The 19,249-nt window shown below is 48.4% G+C and overlaps 1 protein-coding gene across 3 annotated transcripts in view; it reads right to left on the reverse strand.

Annotated features, from left to right (window-relative positions):
- The window catches only part of BMP2 (bone morphogenetic protein 2), a 71,773-nt gene extending 53,368 nt beyond the window's left edge, over positions 1-18,405 (reverse strand). For 2 of the 3 annotated variants that reach the window (XR_006165046.1, XR_006165047.1), the window contains exons 1-4: positions 15,019-18,405; positions 13,577-13,935; positions 10,926-11,163; positions 6,495-6,655 (exon numbers count right to left, since the gene is read on the reverse strand). Coding sequence is in view for 1 of the 3 variants with exons in the window: in XM_042789737.1 (XP_042645671.1) it covers positions 10,319-11,163; positions 13,577-13,928 (1,197 nt within the window). In the remaining 2 variants the exon portion in view is untranslated. Of the gene's footprint in view, positions 1-6,494; positions 6,656-9,472; positions 11,164-13,576; positions 13,936-15,018 lie in introns of those variants that run through there. The other variant, XM_042789737.1, reaches the window with a different exon arrangement.
- Between the last annotated feature and the right edge of the window lie 844 nt (positions 18,406-19,249).

Here is a 19,249-nt window from a genome sequence, read left to right on the forward strand (position 1 = left end):
CCCCTCACTAAACTTGCAAGCTCTGTATCTGCTGCGTTTTGAGTAGCTGCACACTTCCCAATCATTAATGCGCACATCCTCTTCATGCGCAAGGAAATATTATTATCCTGGTTTTACAAATGAGAATCCTAGGCACAGAGAGATTAAAGCTGAGCATTTCAAAGCATCCCAGTTAATTAAAATGACTGGAAAATGGGTGTCCAAATTGTTTAGATACCTTTGAAGTCTCGGAATAATTATATTGCTCAAGGTCACACAGGGAGTTTATGGCTGACCCACAACTTGAACCCAAATTTCCAGCGTCCCACTCCAGCACCTTAATCACAAAGACATCTTTGCTTTCCAATTTAATACTGGCCAGACCTGGTCCTCATGCAAACTGGATACCAACGGACGAAACCTGTTATTATGCCATATAATGTAGCTATCTATCTCTACCCTACAGGATAAACAGCAGCGCATTTGGGCACCTCCAAATTCTTTAAGGTACATATCATTACAAAACACTTATGAGGCAGGGAAGAGCTATTTGAGAATTAGCAGACAAGGACAGCAAGGGACTTTTCCAATGGCGCACTCCAGCTCCGTGGCAGGGTGAAGTTTGCTGTCTCTCCTGTCCATTGTCTGGTGGCCCTGCTGCTACATTGCCTCTTTTTTTATGCTGCTACATTGCCTCTTTTTTTTATGATGCTGTATTATGACCAGCAACATTTCCTTTCAACAGGTTTAGCCACCAAAGCCCGTCTTGTTGCTACCAGCTCAGCTGTGAATTCCACTCCCTTTCGTGACTAGGCCCCCTTGACACCACAGCCACCAGATGCTATGTTTCTTGCCATCAGGCTTGCTAGACTACAGGAAAAAATAAACCCTCAAAGTTATTCAGAACAAGAGACTTCAGCAATAGAGCATACAGTGGAAGAGTCCTCTCCCAAATGAAAAACTCAGAAAGGACCTGTTGGAGAGGCCTCCACACCACAGAGACAGAAGAGCTTCTGCACACAGCACCGCCAGACACTAGCACTGCATGACAGTCGTTGGCCTTTCTCATGCCTCTGGGGTCTTTGCATAGAAGAAAAGGGCTGTACTTAACAAGCCAGTTTTGATATCCATCAATAAACTTGATCTCAGATTAATTTCTCTTGAGCATATACTCCCAACTACACACTCCTCCCATTTCGAGCCGCAAGTCAGAAAGCTGCGTTTTCCAAATGCTGATTCCTATCGTTGGCACAAAGTCTTTGGGCCTTGGTATGAACCAATGCAGTTACATGAAATAAAACTTCCTCGATAGGATTCAATCTCAGGTTCTCGCTAGACACACCAACACCCTCCAGGATGTAGAACACAACAGAAGACAGAGATCAACATAAAACACACACACACACACTTAACATGCTGACTTTTTATCACGGAGGTTGCTAATTTCCCATGCTAAGAACAACCTTTGGAACTAAAATGAATTATGCGTCTCATTCTGAGTGCATCAAAGAGTAGACAGCCTTTTTAAAGGAGTCAGGATCACCTCAGCTGTGCTTCTGTTATCTAGCCCAAGGTTAAGGATTTGGCCCTGGGCAAACAATTGGCTCAGAAAACCAGGATCATGTAATGAGAGTTCCAGGAAGAGAGAAAAAACAAAGCTTGGTAAAGGCGCACTCTTCAAAGTGTCCCAGTATTTGACCTTTTTTTCCGCCCCCCACCTCAGATGAATGAGGTAAAGAAGAGAGAAATGGAGCCTGAAACCCTGAAGGAAGTACTTGCATGCAAGAAGAGCTGGAGGGACCTTCCCAGATCCCTCCCAGACACTCAGACTCCCAGAGAAAAGCCTGACAACATTTTTTCCTCAACAGTTAGATGGAAAAATTGGCAGTAACCCACTGCGTGGCTCAGGTCTCAAGAGGAGAAGGCTCTTGGAAAGAGCAGCACCTGGTTTTGGTTGTGTGGGGTTTTTTTGTTTGTTTGTTTTTTGTTGTTTTGTTTTGTTTTCACAAAGCATAAGCTAAACTGCTTCTATTTGAAAATTTAATCTAACCCTCAAAAAAAAGGCAAAGACCCTCCAGCAGGTACGAGCTGCATTAGCTACCCGACAGCAGAATGGCCTGCTGGCTTATACAGAGTTGTTTGCAAACTACTGGGGTTTTTTTGTTTTTGTTTTTGTTTTTTTTTTTTTAAATGGTTTTTGTTTGTTGTTTTGTTTTTGTTGTAGGGTTTTGTTTTGTTTTTTGTCAGAACCTACACACAGGAGAGTCCCAGACCTCTTTCTCAACCTTTGCTGCTGACAAAACCCAGAAGGCTCCACCCACACTCCCCGCACCATTCTCCCAGGGCTTGGTCCCTCTCACCGAGGAGCTCTGCAGTGGGCATGAGCCAGTAACTCAGCAGGTGTGCGGGATCTCTCTCTAAATGACTCTGCCCTCTAGGGTACATTTGGGTTATATTTTCAAAGATGAAAATCTTTTCATCTGCAAACCTGGGAGACTTCTTTGCCCAACATGTCAAGAAGTAGTTAACAATTAACTATTTCTAAAGAAAACAAAACAAAACAAAACAAAAAACTTAAAAAAAATAAATCACTAGACCAGGAAATATGAACCAATTGTCTTTGATCCTCCCCTCAGTAATAACATCATCTAGAACATGCATTACTGCTAATCCTAAGTAACCAAAAACATTGATGGACTTTAAAAATACCAGTTTTTTAAAAAAGGAGAACTTCAATTCCATTTCTTTTTGATCTTTGAGTCTCAAGGTGGCACTCTGAGGCTTCTTCCCAGAGAGCGTGAGGAAATTTTAAGAATTTCAGGCTCCGTGGTGCCCTCACAAGAGAAATTTTAAAGTAATCCTGCAAGATGCCAACAGTCTCTACACTGCAAACAGTAAAATGACAACGTAACTGTCATTCCAGTCATCTAGATCTAGAACAATAGGAATAAAAGAGTATCAATAATGCCAGTATTTTGCAGAACAAAACCGCTCATTTTTCACTTAAAGCTATTGGGCCACCTTTTATTTACACTGCCAGGGATGGGAAAAAAAGCTTCCATGTGCATTAGGACTTGGTCCAATAGCAAGCGTGTGACATCAAAACTGCCTTCGTGGTAACATTATGACATCAACTAGAAGATCAGGATTCTTCATGAAAACAGACAAAAAAGTTGGGCTTCTGAAGTGAGAGACTCTTTGTAAGTAAAAAGATTTTTTTCATTCAAAGGAAGAGAGAAATTGCAAGCAGAAAAAAATGTGTTAGAATTGTCCTTAAAATAGAGTAACTTAAAACAACAGAGTGATGTTGCTAAGAAATAATACATACCCTGTCTCTCTTCCTAATTCCTAAGGAGTCAATAACTCCTCTGGTCTATGAAGTCCCATACAAAGTTATCAATAAGTCATGAGAAAAATGCAAAAGTCAAGATTATAATGAAATGAATCATTGTTTCTGGCTGTAAAGCAGAGGCATTCTGCTCAGCCCGCGTGTTTGGTGCAGACGTAGTTAGATATCCCTTCCCCCTCCCATCACCATTGGCCTTGCAATTAAGCTTCAATATGCCTGTGTGTATATTATTGATGTGGAAACAGCTATTTCCATCATGCCGCAGACATTCTATACTTTTGAAGTCTGTGGTTACAGAGTCATTATTCCATACAACACTTTCCCATCACTAGGGTGTGCAGGATGCCATAAAAAATGGTTTTGTGCAAGTTCCAAGCTACTGGAGTTATGTCAATAGTTACCTTAAATACATTATTTTTCATACGTGGTCACCCTGCCTTCTGAGGATTTGCTTTAATAAAAAGGACTGGATCATCTGAGAACGAAGTCAGTAGGACTGTGCTGATTTGCAGATCTGGTTGGTATTTCCATCTTTTAATCTGCATGTTGTTTCCAGGATGATGATAGTAATAATAGTAGTAGTAATAATAATACATTTGCTTCTGTTTGTAGTGAAACACTGCTGGAGTTGAATGCTCTGTTTTAATGAGACGCACTGAATGAAACAGTATCCTGCAGTGCATGAAGTACATGTCAGCTCTCCACTGCCTTGGCATTACGACCCAAGCTACAGCACAATATTCATGATTTTCTTGGTGATCTCCCAGAAAATCCTTCTTAATTTAATCTCTAATGGGATTATCGGCCTCATTAAATTGTAAATCTGTCACAGTCCAGCTGTTGTGGGAACCTGAACTTTCAGAATGTTATCAATTCCCTGCTCTGATCTCTCTACCTGAAGTGCCTCTAGAAATTTTTAACACTTTCAGCCTCACAAGCCTGCAGGGTCCTTCCCCACTTCCCTCACCTGCAGCTTCTTCCCACAAAAATCCCTGCCCTTTTTCACACTAAAAAAAGGCACAGATCTGCTTCTTTCCTGGAGTTAAGCCAAGATACCCAACTGAAGACCTAGCCCAGTGGCTCCGGTCTAATTTCTATACGGGCAGCCAAGCGCGTTTTGCAGAAGCTCCTACGAGAAGGAAGTGTGAAGAGCAAAATTACATCTCCTCGCTACCCTGCCTTCCGAGCCGAGAGCCAAGCTGACCCACTGCGAGTTCCCTACCTCTGGAGAAGTCCAACAACTAGCAGCCTCTGCTCGTCTATCGAGGGCACTGCAAGCCCAGGCAGGTACTACAGCTGAGTGCCTTCACAGCACTATGTAAATACAGATGCAAATGAGCTCTGGCCCTCAGACTCCTGGCAAATTACAAACGCAGTCCCTGGTGTTAGGAGGTGTCTCCTGCCGCACACAACGGGTGCAAGCCTTCAGACCCTTCCCAAACAAAGATTCTCGCTGAAGGCAGAGACGAGTTTGCCTCCGCAAAGGACACAGAACCAGGACAAAACCAGTGTACCTGCTTTTCTAAGTGACCACTGCACACGGAAGGCTGCTAAATCCCAGAGGGCACTGACAGGTGACTGGCTTCCAAAAAAAGAGAGGAAACTCCACCTTAGGAAACCATTACTGCTTGTTGCAGACAAGGCTGTCAAGAATACAGGTAATGAAGGATTAGTACTGGAGGAGACAGAAAAGAAGTAATCTTAAAATAATTTTGTGCTTCTCTTTGTGCCCAAGCAAGGCAAAGGTAGTGGACACACACAAATGGTTACTTTCTCACACACCTGCAAAATCTCTTAGGAGAAATAAACAAACAGTTTGCAGGACAGCAGGGTAAAGTTGTATTCCGAAGGAGCTGGGATTTTTTTTCCCTGCACAAAGTAGTCGAACAAAATTAAGAGACCACCGCTTTTATCCACCACCCTCCTTACAGCAATAATATGTAAAATCCAAGTGTCCTTCTGAACCTAGCTTCTTTTTTTCTTTCCTGTGTAACTAAAAAACAAAGCCGTCTGTGCCTGTAACAACCATTTATAACGTCTTTAAAAATACATTTTAATGCCTTTGGCTTTCCATCATTATTTTGAGCAGCTTAAGTCAACTGGGAACAAGATTCGTGGTTCTCATGTTCTTGTGTTGTAAGAACACAACAAATCAAGTTCTCATAGCAGCAGTCTGCCCTACCAAAAGGGGTAGCCTTAATATAAAGGAGAAGAGAAACATTCCATATCCATAATTAGATAAATAATACTTCAGGCAAGATATGGCACCTTTAAAAGTGCCTTTTCAGTCTTAGCTTTTTCTCTGCTTGTTACTACAGAAACCATCTAGCAACCAGAATCTAAGACAGACTCCACCCAAAACAGAGAAAAACAATATAGACAGAGTAGGCTTTTCCTCCTCTTCCGCCCCCCCCCCCTTCCCCCGCCCCTTTTTTTGAAAGGGTGGGTGAGTGCTAAGGAAAAGTATCTTACTGTGCAAAGGACAGGAGCATTTTGCATGCAGTTGAAACAGTAAAGCTCTGATTACAGATGGCAGAAATGAAAGCAGGGAATGAGTAATGAGCAATGAGAAATGCGTAATGCGGGATGAGGATATTATTTCCACACATCGGCTAAAGAAAGGTTTACACTCTTAAGCAATAAAAACAAACCATTAAGCCAGACCTGCACTGTCAGGAAGTATAAAACAGTTCTTGAAACTCTGCAGTTACTATACAAAAGCTTTTCATAAACTTTTGTTTCCTGATCTTCATAAAACATTAACATCAAGCTGCCATATGGCAATTAGCTGCCTCCTGAAAACAATAAAAAAAAACCCCAAAATCAACAATTTAGGAATAGCTGTACAATAAAATAGTTCAATAATTATCCTCTTCTAATAGTGTAGCAAAGTGAGTCTAATATAAATGCAGTCCAGATGAGCTCCATCTTCGAAGCCGAGAGCACAATAAATCATGTTCCTCTCCCAGCCTCATCGGTACTGATTGCACAAGCGAGACCTCTAACTGCCTAGCAGGGGGCAAAGCAGGTGACAGCTTGTGGACACCCAAACCCAGTTATCATACGGGCAGGAAAGGTCTCAAGGCCTGATGATGATGAGCCCAGGAGAGCACAGCAGAGCAGATCCTGCTCGGTGAAAACGGCCCATGCTCTCGGGAGAGCTTACCTCAACTGAAGATCTTCCCACGTCATTTTTACATGTTGCTGACCACAGAAGTCCAACTGAATTTTGCGCAAAAATTATCAAGCCACTTGACAAAGCTGTTACTGAGCCTCAAAAGGACAAGGAGAGATGCTGATCACATTTGTGTTTAGAGAGATGCTTATCTGAAATGCACAAAGGGTGACATTATCTATCACAATCTCTGCCTATATAGATTATATAAGTGCCTAGAAGCAATATGTTTAGGGAAAACAGGCTATAGGGTAACAAAGGCAGCTTTGCCTTCCAGATCTTCTGCTTTTTCTCCTCTTAGGAGGGAAAAAAAAAATAATAATAATAAAAAAAAAAAGCTCATTTCTTCTTGTAGAGTACTATAGCGCTAGTAAGTACTAATGAACGAAAATAAGTACTGAAGCACTGTGGTAACAGCATACCTTTAGTATTTAGGATTATTTAGCAGTCATTACCAGGCTTACAAGATGTCAGAAAGCCCAGATCTTTCAAGAGGACTGTCTGATCATCAACCCTATTTAGCAGAGTTCAGGAACCCAACTGATCTCTAGGAGAACTTTCTACTACTGTGTATGAAAGTTTGTTTTGTTTCTCTTATTTTAAATCCTAAACAAACTCTTCAGTGGAGCACTCTCACATCTCCAGTCTAGAGAGAGAGGGTAAGGGTTAAAGATTGAAAGATACATTATGAAACCAATTCTGCGGAAATGTATGGATGTGCTGAGCTTGAAACTCGCATATCTCCTCCTCAAAAATCAGTATGGAGCTGATGATTCTGTGAGTAAGCAGGTATAGAAATGCTTACAAGAGTGGGTCTTAATAGGTTTACAATTATACATTGGCCTCGCAGTGTACTTTACTGTAAGGATGCAATTCTTTGTCAAGCAACAGGAGGTTTGCCTTTACAAGGAATGCGGCATCACGCCATGAGCCAGCTACTGCTCATGCATAGACAAGCGCCGTAGCCAATTTTTTTGAAACAAGATTAGCATCAACGTGTTCTCATGCCTTAGAGGAGAAGTAAAGCAGCCACCACTCTGTAAAAAGCCTCGCTCAATCTAGTTACACACGAAGGGCTAGGAGCTGTGAAACTTAAGCCTTGCAACGCTGGACTTTAGGATCTGGTAGGAAGTGCCATGGGGTCTTTACTGATATCGGCAGGTTTGGGATCATACCCTTCCTGCTCAGAGAAATGGTGTAATCTTCCAATTTTTCAGCACTTTATGACCAGTTTTTGCAAGCTCAGGTTATAGAGTACGCTAGCACCGCTGTGACTTGACCAGCGCAACCGTGCAGCGTAAACGATTCACGAGTTCTTGAAGAACCTTCACTGTGCCATATCCTGCGACTGACAATCTTCCTGAAGCAACGGCCATAAACTTCCCCCAGCACCAGGAAAGCTGGCGACATGCAAAAGGCAAACAAAACTTCTGCACATATGACACTCCCCCCACCACCACCTAAAAACATTAGCCAACAAAACAGCACCCGTCTTTTAAAAAGCAAATACAGGTTGTCCCCCCCAGCCAACTCGTAGGCTGCTACGTAGTATCAGCAGGACCAATAACGTCAGCTACCTCTCAAAAATAAGCAGAGCCAAACTGCAGAGCGGTGGATAGTTCTCTACTAGCTATTAAAATACTGCTGGTACAAAGAAAGATGTACGTTTTTAATCTCGCCACAGAAACTTGCAGCTAGCCTCAGATACTTTTACAGCTCACAAGGGAAAAATGCGAGCAGCCAACAGGAAATTAGTTTTTCTCTCCTACTCTCTGTACCCATTGCTTTTTGTGATGATTAGCAGCAGAGAACTGTTCTACAAGACGACCCGTAAGCCATCATCAAGTTAGCCTTTCTGATCAACAAACCTATTCAGTACCTTCGCTGTAACCCGGATGATTCTGCTAAAAAAGGGGTTTGGAAAGGGCCATGAGAAAAGAGGAGGTTTCTGTTAATTAAAACTCAGGCTAGTAGGAGGCCCAAGTTAGAGATTCCCAGAGTTGACTCAGAGAGCTCTGGAACGGGCCAGCTGTGCACGCGGCTTTAGCAAGTGCTGCCTCGGTTCACCCAATCCAGAAACGAACCCACGACGGAGCACGAGGGGGTTCTGACACCTCTGGAGGGATCAGCACAGAGTCGTCATATACCCGCTAACCACAGCGGCAAGCTCCTGAAGGAGGCAGGAACTTACCACGAGCAGTCTAACACAATTACCTTCTGGTCCCGGCTTCAGCGCACTTTGCAGCGGATCACCAAGAAGCCAATTTAAGCTACTTCCCTGCTCTACTATTTCAGCATAACTTTCACACGACAAGCAACCCGGCCTCGGCATGCTCGTCCCAGGTTCCACAGCTAGTAAACTGACTGCCATGCCAGTCTTTTAACGCACAACAGGCACGATAAGTATTAGCTTTACTGCTGCGTTGGCCAACTGCGAATCATGCTTCTGCCCCGACGTGAAGGATTTAAAAGGAGATGTAAGCACAAGTTATCCTTGTGATGACTGCACAAGTGAAACGTTTTTTCTTACAGACTGGACTTTTCAGAAAGAAATATGAGAGTTCTATGATTTATTATCTGAAATAGATTTAAACATTTGGGAAGAAAAATAATTAAAAAAAAAAAAAAACAAATAAAAAAAAACAAACCAAAACAAAAACAAATAAAAACAAACAAACAAACAAACAAAACAACTTTCAAACACAAAACCCTGGAAAGGAAGACAATCTAATCTGCAAAACATCAAAACCATCAGCTGAGATTAGATAGGAGGCTGCATTTGACAACAGCTTGCTGTACGTAGGGCAAAAATTGAAGATTAATTTCACTATAACACTCCACAGAAGTGAGCTCTCATCTGAGGTGAGGAAGTACGCAATGCTTTTCCAACTGTTAAAGACAAGGGCCGGTACAAGTAAGATAAATATTCCTCTTTAGCATACATAATCACAAATAAAAAAAAGGTGACATTTTAGTTTTTATTATTTTATATTTGGCCAGGACTTTTAAAGGAAGGACTTTTAAAGGAAACATCAAACATTCACTTTTCTGTAGGTCTAGAAAGGATTCAGTCTTCCCCCACCCCCACCTCCCATAGGATTTCTATTGGCCCTTCTTATATTCACGCTGCAAATTAGTTGGGAATAGCAGTATTTATACTAGATCAGCAACGTCTGGTTCTTATCCAAATGTTCCACCTAAAGAGGATGCCAGTTCTCATGGATTGGACAGCCCACCCTGCAGCATTCCTGAGAATTGTACAATATAATAATCTTGAAAGTCAGCAGAGTGGATTATCCACTTTTTTCTGGACTTGAACTTGTGACCTTAACAGTAGCACAGCAGAAAGCAAATGTGCTATGCACTTTGCCATAGTAACCTTCCATGTATTATTTTCAACTTAAATACACACAATTGAAACAGCTACAATCTTGGAAAATTATGTACAAACCCTATATTTTTTTCTTTTTGATTACATATAAATACAAATTAGCTATTCTTCTAAAAAGTGGTTATAATAGTAAATAAATACAAAATAAGAATCTGACCATTATACTTCATGTGCTGGGGTTAAACCCATATAAAATGTACAACTAAAATACATTTAAAATCTTTAAAGGAATATTTCTCTGATTAAAATATTTGTTTTCCCAACTTTTTCGTAGACATAAATATATTTTCAAAATAGTTGTGTTTTTTTTTCTTTCCATTTCATTACATAAATAAAGTCTTCATTGGGAAATATTAAAGTGTCAGCTTCTTTTTTTTTTTTTTTTTTTTTTTTTTTTTTGTATTTGTCTAATATATTTGCTGTGTTAACGGCACCCACAACCCTCCACAACCATATCTTGATAGTTCTTTAATACAACTTTTTCATTTTCATCAAGGTAGAGCATGGAAATAGCACTCAGTTCTGTCGGCACACAGCAAGCCTTGGGGATTTTGGAATTCACTGAATTGACCAAAGTCTGAACAATGGCATGGTTTGTGGAGTTTAGATGATCTGCCAGTGGAAAAGGACATTCCCCATGGCAGTAAAAGGCACTATACCCCGGCGGGGCAACAATCCAGTCATTCCACCCCACATCATTGAAGTCCACATATAACGGATGCCTTTTGCAACTGTATTTGTGGCGTTTACGCTGTTTGTGTTTCGCTTGACGCTTTTCTCTTTTATGAAGCGGGTGTCCCTTGCCATCATGCCCAAACGTTACTAATAATGGCCTGAGCTGAGACCAGCTATCTTCATCCTGATGTAAAGACCTGCTAATCCTAACGTGCCTCTTGGAGGCACTGTTCTCTTTGTCCAAGTGAACCACCTCTACCACAAACCCATGATTAGGTTGTCCATGTGCAATCCACCTCAAAACAGCTGGCGTTACATCAAAACTTTCCCATTTACTTGCATTATGATGCACCAACCTGGTGTCCAAAAGTCTTGAGACAGGGTCCTTAGAGGTGGCTGTGGCTGGCTTTATAATTTCATAAATATTAATACGGTGATGGTAGCTGCTGTTGTTCTCAAAGGCTCCGTGCACCTGTTTCCGAAAAATCTGGAGTTCAGCTGAGGTGACAGACTCCTCATTAGGGATGGAAGTTAAATTAAAGAAGAAACGCCGTGCTGTTTTCCCACTTGTTTCTGGCAGTTCTTCCAAAACTTCTAATTTGATTAAACAGGGAAAATAAAAAAAAAAAAAAAAAAGAAAAAAGAAAAAAAAAAAATCAGGAACTGAGACAAGCGAGACAAGCAACCCAACCCCTCAGATAGTCTACTTCCAAATGACAACTAAGGCATGTGACATACAAGATCTGAAAGACTTTGGGGCAGAAAATACCGTCCCCCCTTGTCTTTCTGTTTATTTATGCAAGCATGTATAGCATGAAGTTAAGAATGCTCCATTCCTTCTTAAGCATTTTGATTGAATACTGGTGTCCTTTGCATTCCAGGCGGTTATAAGTGGCGAGAAACACGGAGCATTACTTTGGAATTCAAGGACATTAGCAAGAAAACTCAAGCGCTATAGTTAGTGAGGGTCTGATGAGAATCATTAAAACAGGTTGAGGACTTTGGGTAACTATTACTTTTCCCCCTTTCCCCCCCCCCCCCCCCCCCCCCAAGAATGTGTCAATCCCTTAAACTCCATTCTCCTCAATTTAGGTGACTTACAGATCTTAACGTATGGATTTTTGTATCTTAATTAGAGATGGCAAACTCAACATCTCTAACGGCACTTTACGAAGCACGCCCCAGTATTTACCTAAAAGAGCCATAAAGAGCGGCAGGAGGGTTCAACTGCTAAAACGGGGTGGATGGTAAAGGGATAATGAAACAAAGTCGCTTCTGAACAACAGGTTTTCAAAACCACAAAAAAAAAAAAAAAAAATTAAAAAGTCACTAAACCCCAGGCCATTCTCACCTTTGAGTCAACAAATAATTGAATGGAGCGTCAGAGGAAGTAAAATCTATCTAGGGTTGCTAAGAAGTATGTTGTTGCTACAGACATCGAAGAAATTAGAAGTATTTGCCAAAACAAATCTCTCAAATTATGGGTTTTAATTTTGGCGCTAAGCACCCTGCAGAAACATTCACTTTCTGAGGGGAAGCCATAACTGCTGTTCGCAGTTCTTAGTCATGTAGCCGTTCCCCGTTGAACCCGGCGTGGCTTTTTGCACAAGGCAAGGCTCGGCTTTACGGTATTTCAGGACCAAACCAGTATTTGTAAGCATGCAGATGTTCTGAGCAGCGACAAGACAAACTTCTGCTTTCAAGAAGCCACTAACACAGAGGGAGAACTCGGGGCGGGGGGAAGTGGAGTCACATTGATTTTCTTCTAACTTCGGTGAAAATTATAGAATATATGTCCAAAAAAGCCTTTGCTGTAACAGTACGGCTACTTCACAGTGCGGATTTTTACATTTGCCTACAAATTTACAAACTCTGCCCTCTTGGCTGCTGCTCTCCTGTTCAGCCCCTTGCCTACCACACTCAGGTTTAACGTGAATGACCCACGCACTGCCTCGTCCCCCGTTCAACACGGCCAGGCGTTTACTTCCCACGTAGGGAGACCCAGGCGACGAGAGGTTACGTTTCATCAGTCATCTCCCCTTCTCACGATAAGGCTTTCCACTACACAGCACATCCACTTCTCCGGGGCCGCCCCCTTCATCCATCGGAAACATGAAATACTAGCGGGTTTCTTTCCTCCACAGCGCTTCACGTTAAAAGCACGGGGAAAACTGCATTTTCGCTACTTTTATAGCGGGGCCACTGCATGCCAAGCACCGGAGACTCGCAGCCAGGAACAATTACAACCTGGGGAAACGTTTCCCAAAGAGCACGCGAGCGACACGCGCGCCACCGGCTCCACGGGCCTACCCGTGCCGTGGCTAACGCCACCGAACCCGTTTCGGCTACGGAAGCCAAAAAACGCCCCCCCCCCACCCCCCCACCCCCGTTGCTCACCGAGGGCTCGTCCCTGGGCGGGCAGCAGGCCCGGGGGGGGGGTGGGGGGGTGCGTGGGGTGTGTGGAGGTGCTGCGGGCCGCCCTGCTCCGCTCCGTGCCGGGTTACCCCACGGGTGAGAGCCGATCGCTGGCCACAGGGCTTCTGCCAGCCCGGGAGCCTGGGGCACGGCTGAGCCGCTCCTCGACGGCGGGGCGAGGGAGCGCTTGAGGAGGCCACCGGCTGACTGTTCCGCTGATTTCTCCCCGGGGGGTTTGATGAGAAACCTCCGCGGCGGCCCCGGCGCGTTAGGGAAGAGTTCCCTGCCCTTCTCGCCTCGCCAAAGCCGAGCTCCCCGTGGGAACGCTCCGCTCCGGCGGGCTGAGCGGCCGCGGCCGGAGCCTCCCGCCCCGGGGGGAAGGGGAGGCCGGCAGAGCCGACACGGACGCCCGGGGGCTCCGGGGGCTCCGCCGGCCCCACAGCCCGCGTTACCGGCGGCCGGGCTCGGGCGCTCCCGGGGAGGAATCCGCCCCGCCGCCCCTCCTCCGGCCCTCCCCTTTCCCCGCCGCTCCCTCAGCCCGTCCCGCAGCCCGCGTGTCCCCCACCCCCCCCCCCCCCACCCCAAATTTTACCTTCGTGGTGGAAGCTGCGAACGGTGTTGGCGCGGCTGGCGGCCCTCTCCAGCGGGTAGCCCAGGGCCGGCGCTTGCCCCAGCTGCTGGCCCGCGTGCAGGCGGTAGAGGTCCAGCATGTAGGGGGGGATGACGACGTCCTTGCCGGGGCTGGGCCGCCGCTTCAGCCCGAACATGTGGAGCAGGCGCAGCTCGAACTCGCTGAGGAGATCCTCGGGGCGCTGCGCGGCCGAGGCGGCGCGGCCCGGCTCGCTGAAGCGCCGCCGGCCCACCTCCGGCATGAGGCCGGCCGCGCCGCCCAGCAGCACCCGGCAGAGCAGCAGCGCCAGGAGGGAGCGGGTCGCGGCAACCATGATCAACCTGCGCGGAGGAGGAGGAGGAGGAGGAGGAGGTGGAGGTGGTGGTGGAGGAGGCGACGGGAGCCAGTCAGCGCGGGCACCGCGCCGGGGGAGCGGGGTGGGGGGGGACACGCTCCGCAGGTGGGTCCCACCCCGGCGCGGCGGGGCGAGGCGCGGGCCATGGCGAGCGGCCCCCGCCGCGGCCCGGCCGGCTGCCGGCGGGGCGGGCGCGGAGGAGCGCACCCCCCACCACCACCGCGCACCACCCTCCGCGCACACACACACACACCACACCACCCCCCCCCAAACCCACCCACCCCCACCCCCGCGGGTGGGGGGGGGGGGGGGGGGGCCGTCGGGCCGCTTCAGGTGCTCGGCGGCGGAGCGAGGCACGAAAATCCCCCGTGGCAGGAGATCAAAGGGAGCGAGGCGGGACGGGACGGGACGGGGCGGGGGAGCGGAGCGGGGCGATCCGCAACAAAGGAGCGCGGAGGTGAAGGGGAGGAGGAGGAGGAGGAAGAGGAGGAGGGGGCGGCCGCTGTCAGCGCGGCGGGGGGCACCAGCCGGGACCGGGCGCTTGCCCTCGGAGGGGCGCAGGTGTGTGCCGGGCCGGGCCGGGCCGGGCCGCCCGCCGCCCCCGGGACCGGGACCGCTCCGCGGGCAAAGGGAAGGGGCGGCTGCCCAGCAAAGCGACCTCCCCGCCACCCTCCCGTCCCGACCCCCGTGCTCTTCCCCCCCCCCCCCCCCCCCCCCACACACACACACACACCCCCTTTCCCCTCCCCGAGCCGCCGGGGGCTGGGGGCGGCTGCGCCGGGGCAGCGCCTGCCCCCACCGGAGCGGAGCACGGGAGAGCTATTTTCCCCTCGGCGGAGTGGAAGAAGGGGAAGGAGGAAAACACAAATCCTGCTACGTCCTTAGCCAAACCCACAGGATGATATTCTCCCCCGTGAAACTCTGCGCTGGATTATTATTATTATTATTATTGTTACGATTAGTGTCCCGTCCCCCCTCTCTCTTCCAGAGCGCTAACACCTCCGCCGTGGCCCACGGAGTCATCCTGCGGAGAAGGCTTTCAGCGGGTCTGCGACCGCCGGAGTTATACCTGTGTGCAGCAGCAGGGGTTGTGTCTGCAGGAGGGTTTTCTGCTCTCGGGGTGTTTTTCCCGCATCACTTGGTGTTACTCCAGACTTCGCTGCTGCTCCTCTACAGCTGCCGCGCAGAAAATAGAAGTTCCCTGAAGTGCAGTCCGCCTCAGAAACATACTTTTAGCAGCCGGTGGAGGAGGCAGAAGGCAAGTCCCGGCCGGGGAAGGGCTTCTCCCTTTTAAAAGCGGCGAGCGAAAAATTGTTGCTTCTTCTTCTTCGCCTTCCTCCTCCTCGCGTGTGCGTGTGAACGGGTCCCTATGCGTCTACGGAGTTAAAAGGCTCCTTTTAAAAAGCGTCCCCTGCATCACCCGCACCGGACGGACGGACATTTACCGCGGCTCCCGCAGCAACATGAAGATGAAGCTTGACTTTTTTTCTCCGCTCCCTTAAAAAAAAAAAAAAAAAAAAAAAAAAAAAAAAGAAGAAAGGAGGGAGGAGAGAGAAGGAGGAAGGAAAAAAAAAAAAAAAAAAAAAAAAGGGTGGGGAGTAGCCGCCTGCCGCCGGCGGCCCCGCGTGGAGCGGCCGCGCTAGGGGACGGGGACGGCGCCGGTGTCCCCGCCGGCCCGCCCGCCGCCCGGCCCGCTCCGCACCATGGCCGGGGGGTGCCCGGTGGCCGCCGCCGGGGCTTTTTGTTGCTCGGGGATGTCACGACCCCGGAGGCTCGGGGGCCCGCGCCAATCACAGCCGCCCTGTGGGAGCGGGCTGCGGCCCCGCACGGCTTTTAAAGGAGACGCCGCCTCCCTCCTTCGGCTCTTCCCTCCCTCCTCCCTCGCCCGCTCCCCTCCCTCGCTCGCCCGCCCGGGTCGCGGCGCTGCCGGGGTGAGGGATGTGGGGCGGCCGCGGCCCGTTAAGCTCTGCTCGCCCTTCCCCGCCAGCCGGGGTGGGGAAGGGCCGCACCGGGCCGGTCCCGCGCCCCGCGCCCCGCACCGGGCGGCCGTGCCCCGCCGCCGGTCGGTGCGGGACCGGCCCGGCCCGGCCCGAACAAAGCCCCGTTGTCACCGGCACCGCCGCCGCAAATCGGATTAACGCCGTCGCCCCGAACCGCCGGGGCGGGGAGGTGCGAAGGTCACGTAAGGTACCGGGAGAATCCCCGGTGCTTTAAAACCAGTTTAAATCCCTCTATCTCTCCGTCTATCTAGCCACTTATTTAGGCTTCTACCCCCAGTGCGCGGGAACTTTCCTCGCCCTCCTCCCCGAAAGCCTCGGGAGGAGTCTCCTCCCGGAGGGCTGCTGCGGTACCTCCGACCGCGGGCTCAGCCCCGGCCGGGTTTGGGTTGGGTTTTTTTGTTGGGTGGATTTTTTTTTTTTATTTTTTTTTTTTTTTTTTCTCTAAGATGTGGCTGCCCTCCAGTGGTGGAAATGCGGCGGATCTCCGGCCCGGACACGGTAAATCCCATCGCAAACCACTCTCCGCCAGCCCACGGTCCCACGCCCTCCACCCGGCACCTGCCCCCGGGGCCGAATCAAGCTCCTGCCCACGCCGGAGCATCCCCCCGGGTCTGTGGGTGCCACGGGCCGGGCATCAACAGACGACTGCGTACGGGCCCAGGGGAGGAGGAAGGCAGAGGTGGCCGGGGTGAAGAAGGCAAGGCCACGCGCCGCGGGATTGGGCTCCCAGTCCGAGCTCCCTTCGCTGATGCTGGCAGATCTTTTAATCCCCGATACGATTTGGTGGCCGGTGGGGAGGGATGCAGCCTTTGCCCCGGCTCTTGTCCAGCTGGGCGCGGCGGTAGGGCCTGGCCCTTCTGGCGGAGGTATGCGGTACCCAGCAGTTTGGGGTCCCCATCAAAGCTGAAGCCATCAGCGCACCGTCGGTAGCCGGGGGCCCGGCACTAGCCCCGGCTCCTTCCCGGCAAGGTGAGCGCCCTGTGCTGCACATCTCTCGGGGGCTTCGTTTGCAAAAGACCCAGACAGCCTCTGACACCTCGAATTGCTGCGGAGGAGGATTTGAAGCAGTAACAACTGAGACAGCTCCATTACCAGCTCCTCCTTTGGGAGCGGCCTTTTCCCTCCGTTTTAGCACTTTTCAACGTAGGAAAACCACCGATTTGAGGCAGGAATTCAGCACATTTGGACCAGAATAATTCCTCCCGTGAACCCTCTCCTCTTGGCTTTACCATCACGTCAGAGTGACTTCAGCTATACCAGCGAGACATCGCTGTGGGATGAGCTGCTCACACAGGGAGTTACATACCAGTGTAACAAACCACCTTAGAACTGCACCAGCGTAATTAAAGAGCTGGTAAAGCTCCTTCATATCAACAGCTCCCAACACTTGTTAACCCGATTTTTTGCTCACTGCCGTGCATACAGCCGGAGAGGTGACACAGAGCGAGGTGAAATCCTTCAAAAGTTTAGTTACTTTTCCGTTGCATTCCAGCGCAGATAATGTTTAATTTTATGACTTCCTGCAAGTCTTTAGCCCGAACTGAGAGTGCGTGCAATGTGACTTCAGGGTATGCCAATTATGTAAATCAGCACTAAAATAACAATGGCAATGTAGTTTACACATCACTGACATTAAATGAGCACTTCAACTTCTAATTGCTGCTCCAGTTCAATCTGTAGTGGGTCATGCCAGGAAAAAGTCATTTCTTGCCTCAACACTTACTCCCTGTGCCCGGAGCATAGGCTGTACTGTATGCCCAGCTTCGTGTTATCTCTAGGAGCTTTCTATATTAGGAGGATGAGCCTTATAGCAGAGAAACGTGTTTGCGGTTGTTCTGAAGGCCTGCATATACTCTGATCTGATACCAAGAGGGTCTTGTCAGTTTGCCCCTCTCTGATTTTAAATATAAATAGGCTCTCGCAGCCTTCCGTTCTCTCAGCCATAAAACACATTTCCCCTTCTATTTTGCCATCTCTCGGTCTGTTTAGATCTGGAGCTGCCGAGGCAGTGCCTCTGCCTCCCCATCTGTTTCCACCAGGTCCCAAAAGAAAACACTGAAGCACCTATAACACGTTCCCTGAACGCACTGGCACCCACAGCAGAACCTCAGCCGCGAGCCAGCACTTTCCCCACACAGAGATCTCTCACCAAGGCAGATCCGGCTCCTTTTCAGCCAGAGCCCTGGTGAATAAGGCCCTCCAAGTATCATCCCTGAGGGTCCAGTTACAGCTGGTGCCTCACCAGCACAACAACCGACTAAATACCCCTCTCTGGAGCCCACTGCCTTTGAATATTGCATTCGCCCGTGGCATCTCTGGCATCAGCACACCTGAGGTCACAAGCTGAGGAGCATCTTTATCATGAGAGAGAACATTAGAGACAGGTACACTTCAGTATAAGGAGCGCAGCGCTTGGTCTGTGGAGCACAAACACCCCAGGACGTGCCCACCCAGCCTTCCAGCTCCCCAGATGAGCCTTTGCAGCAGCCAGAAGGGCCCTTGTCCCCTTCCCGCCCCGACAGCTGAGCAGCAGTGCACCTGAGACAAAGAAACGAAGCTCAACCGGCCGCATTTCCCAATGCTGCAATTCCTCACGAGCTCTGTGAGACCAAGGAGTCGAGCGGTACATCAGCTAAAGATCCAGCCCCACCGCGGTGGGCTCCCCCAGAGCCATGTCACTTTACAGAGTTACTCTTCGGATCAAGCCTGCTCTTTGGCTAAACTCCTGCCAGAGAGAGAAACCACCATTTACACTGAAAAAATCTGGTACAGAAGTGGGGGTTTAGGAAACCTGACTGTGCATATTCGTTAATCTCCTTTGTGAAACTTCATTTCCCTGCTCCTGAACTTTGTGTAGTTGACTGGACTGATTAATTTCTTTCTTCTTTTTTTCTTTTTTGTTGTTTGTTTGTTTCATTTTGTTGGTTTGGGTTGGTTGCTTGGTTTGGGTTTTTTCCTTCAGTTTAGTGGGGTTTTGGAGAGGTGTTGAGCCAGTAAATACTCAGCTAGCGGTACCTGCTGCTAAAGTTTCAGATCCAGGTGTTCCTTTCCAGGATGCAAACACAGCTGATAGATCTCAACTTCAGGTGTTGTTGGGTTTTCTCAGTAAAATGATAGAAAAGCATCCAAATAAGTAGTCTTACAACATGGTGAGAGTCCTTTTTTAAGACTAGAGGGGGAAAGAAGAAAATCTTTTTTCCCCCAGCATTTTCTTCTTACAGATATCATACCGAACCCCATTTATATACTGCCACCTCGTAGCCTCTGTTTTTTCCAACCTGGTTAAATTGCAACCATTGT

Source organism: Tyto alba, unplaced genomic scaffold, assembly GCF_018691265.1.
Source record: "Tyto alba isolate M040663 unplaced genomic scaffold, T.alba_DEE_v4.0 Super-Scaffold_16, whole genome shotgun sequence".
NCBI lineage: Eukaryota > Metazoa > Chordata > Aves > Strigiformes > Tytonidae > Tyto > Tyto alba.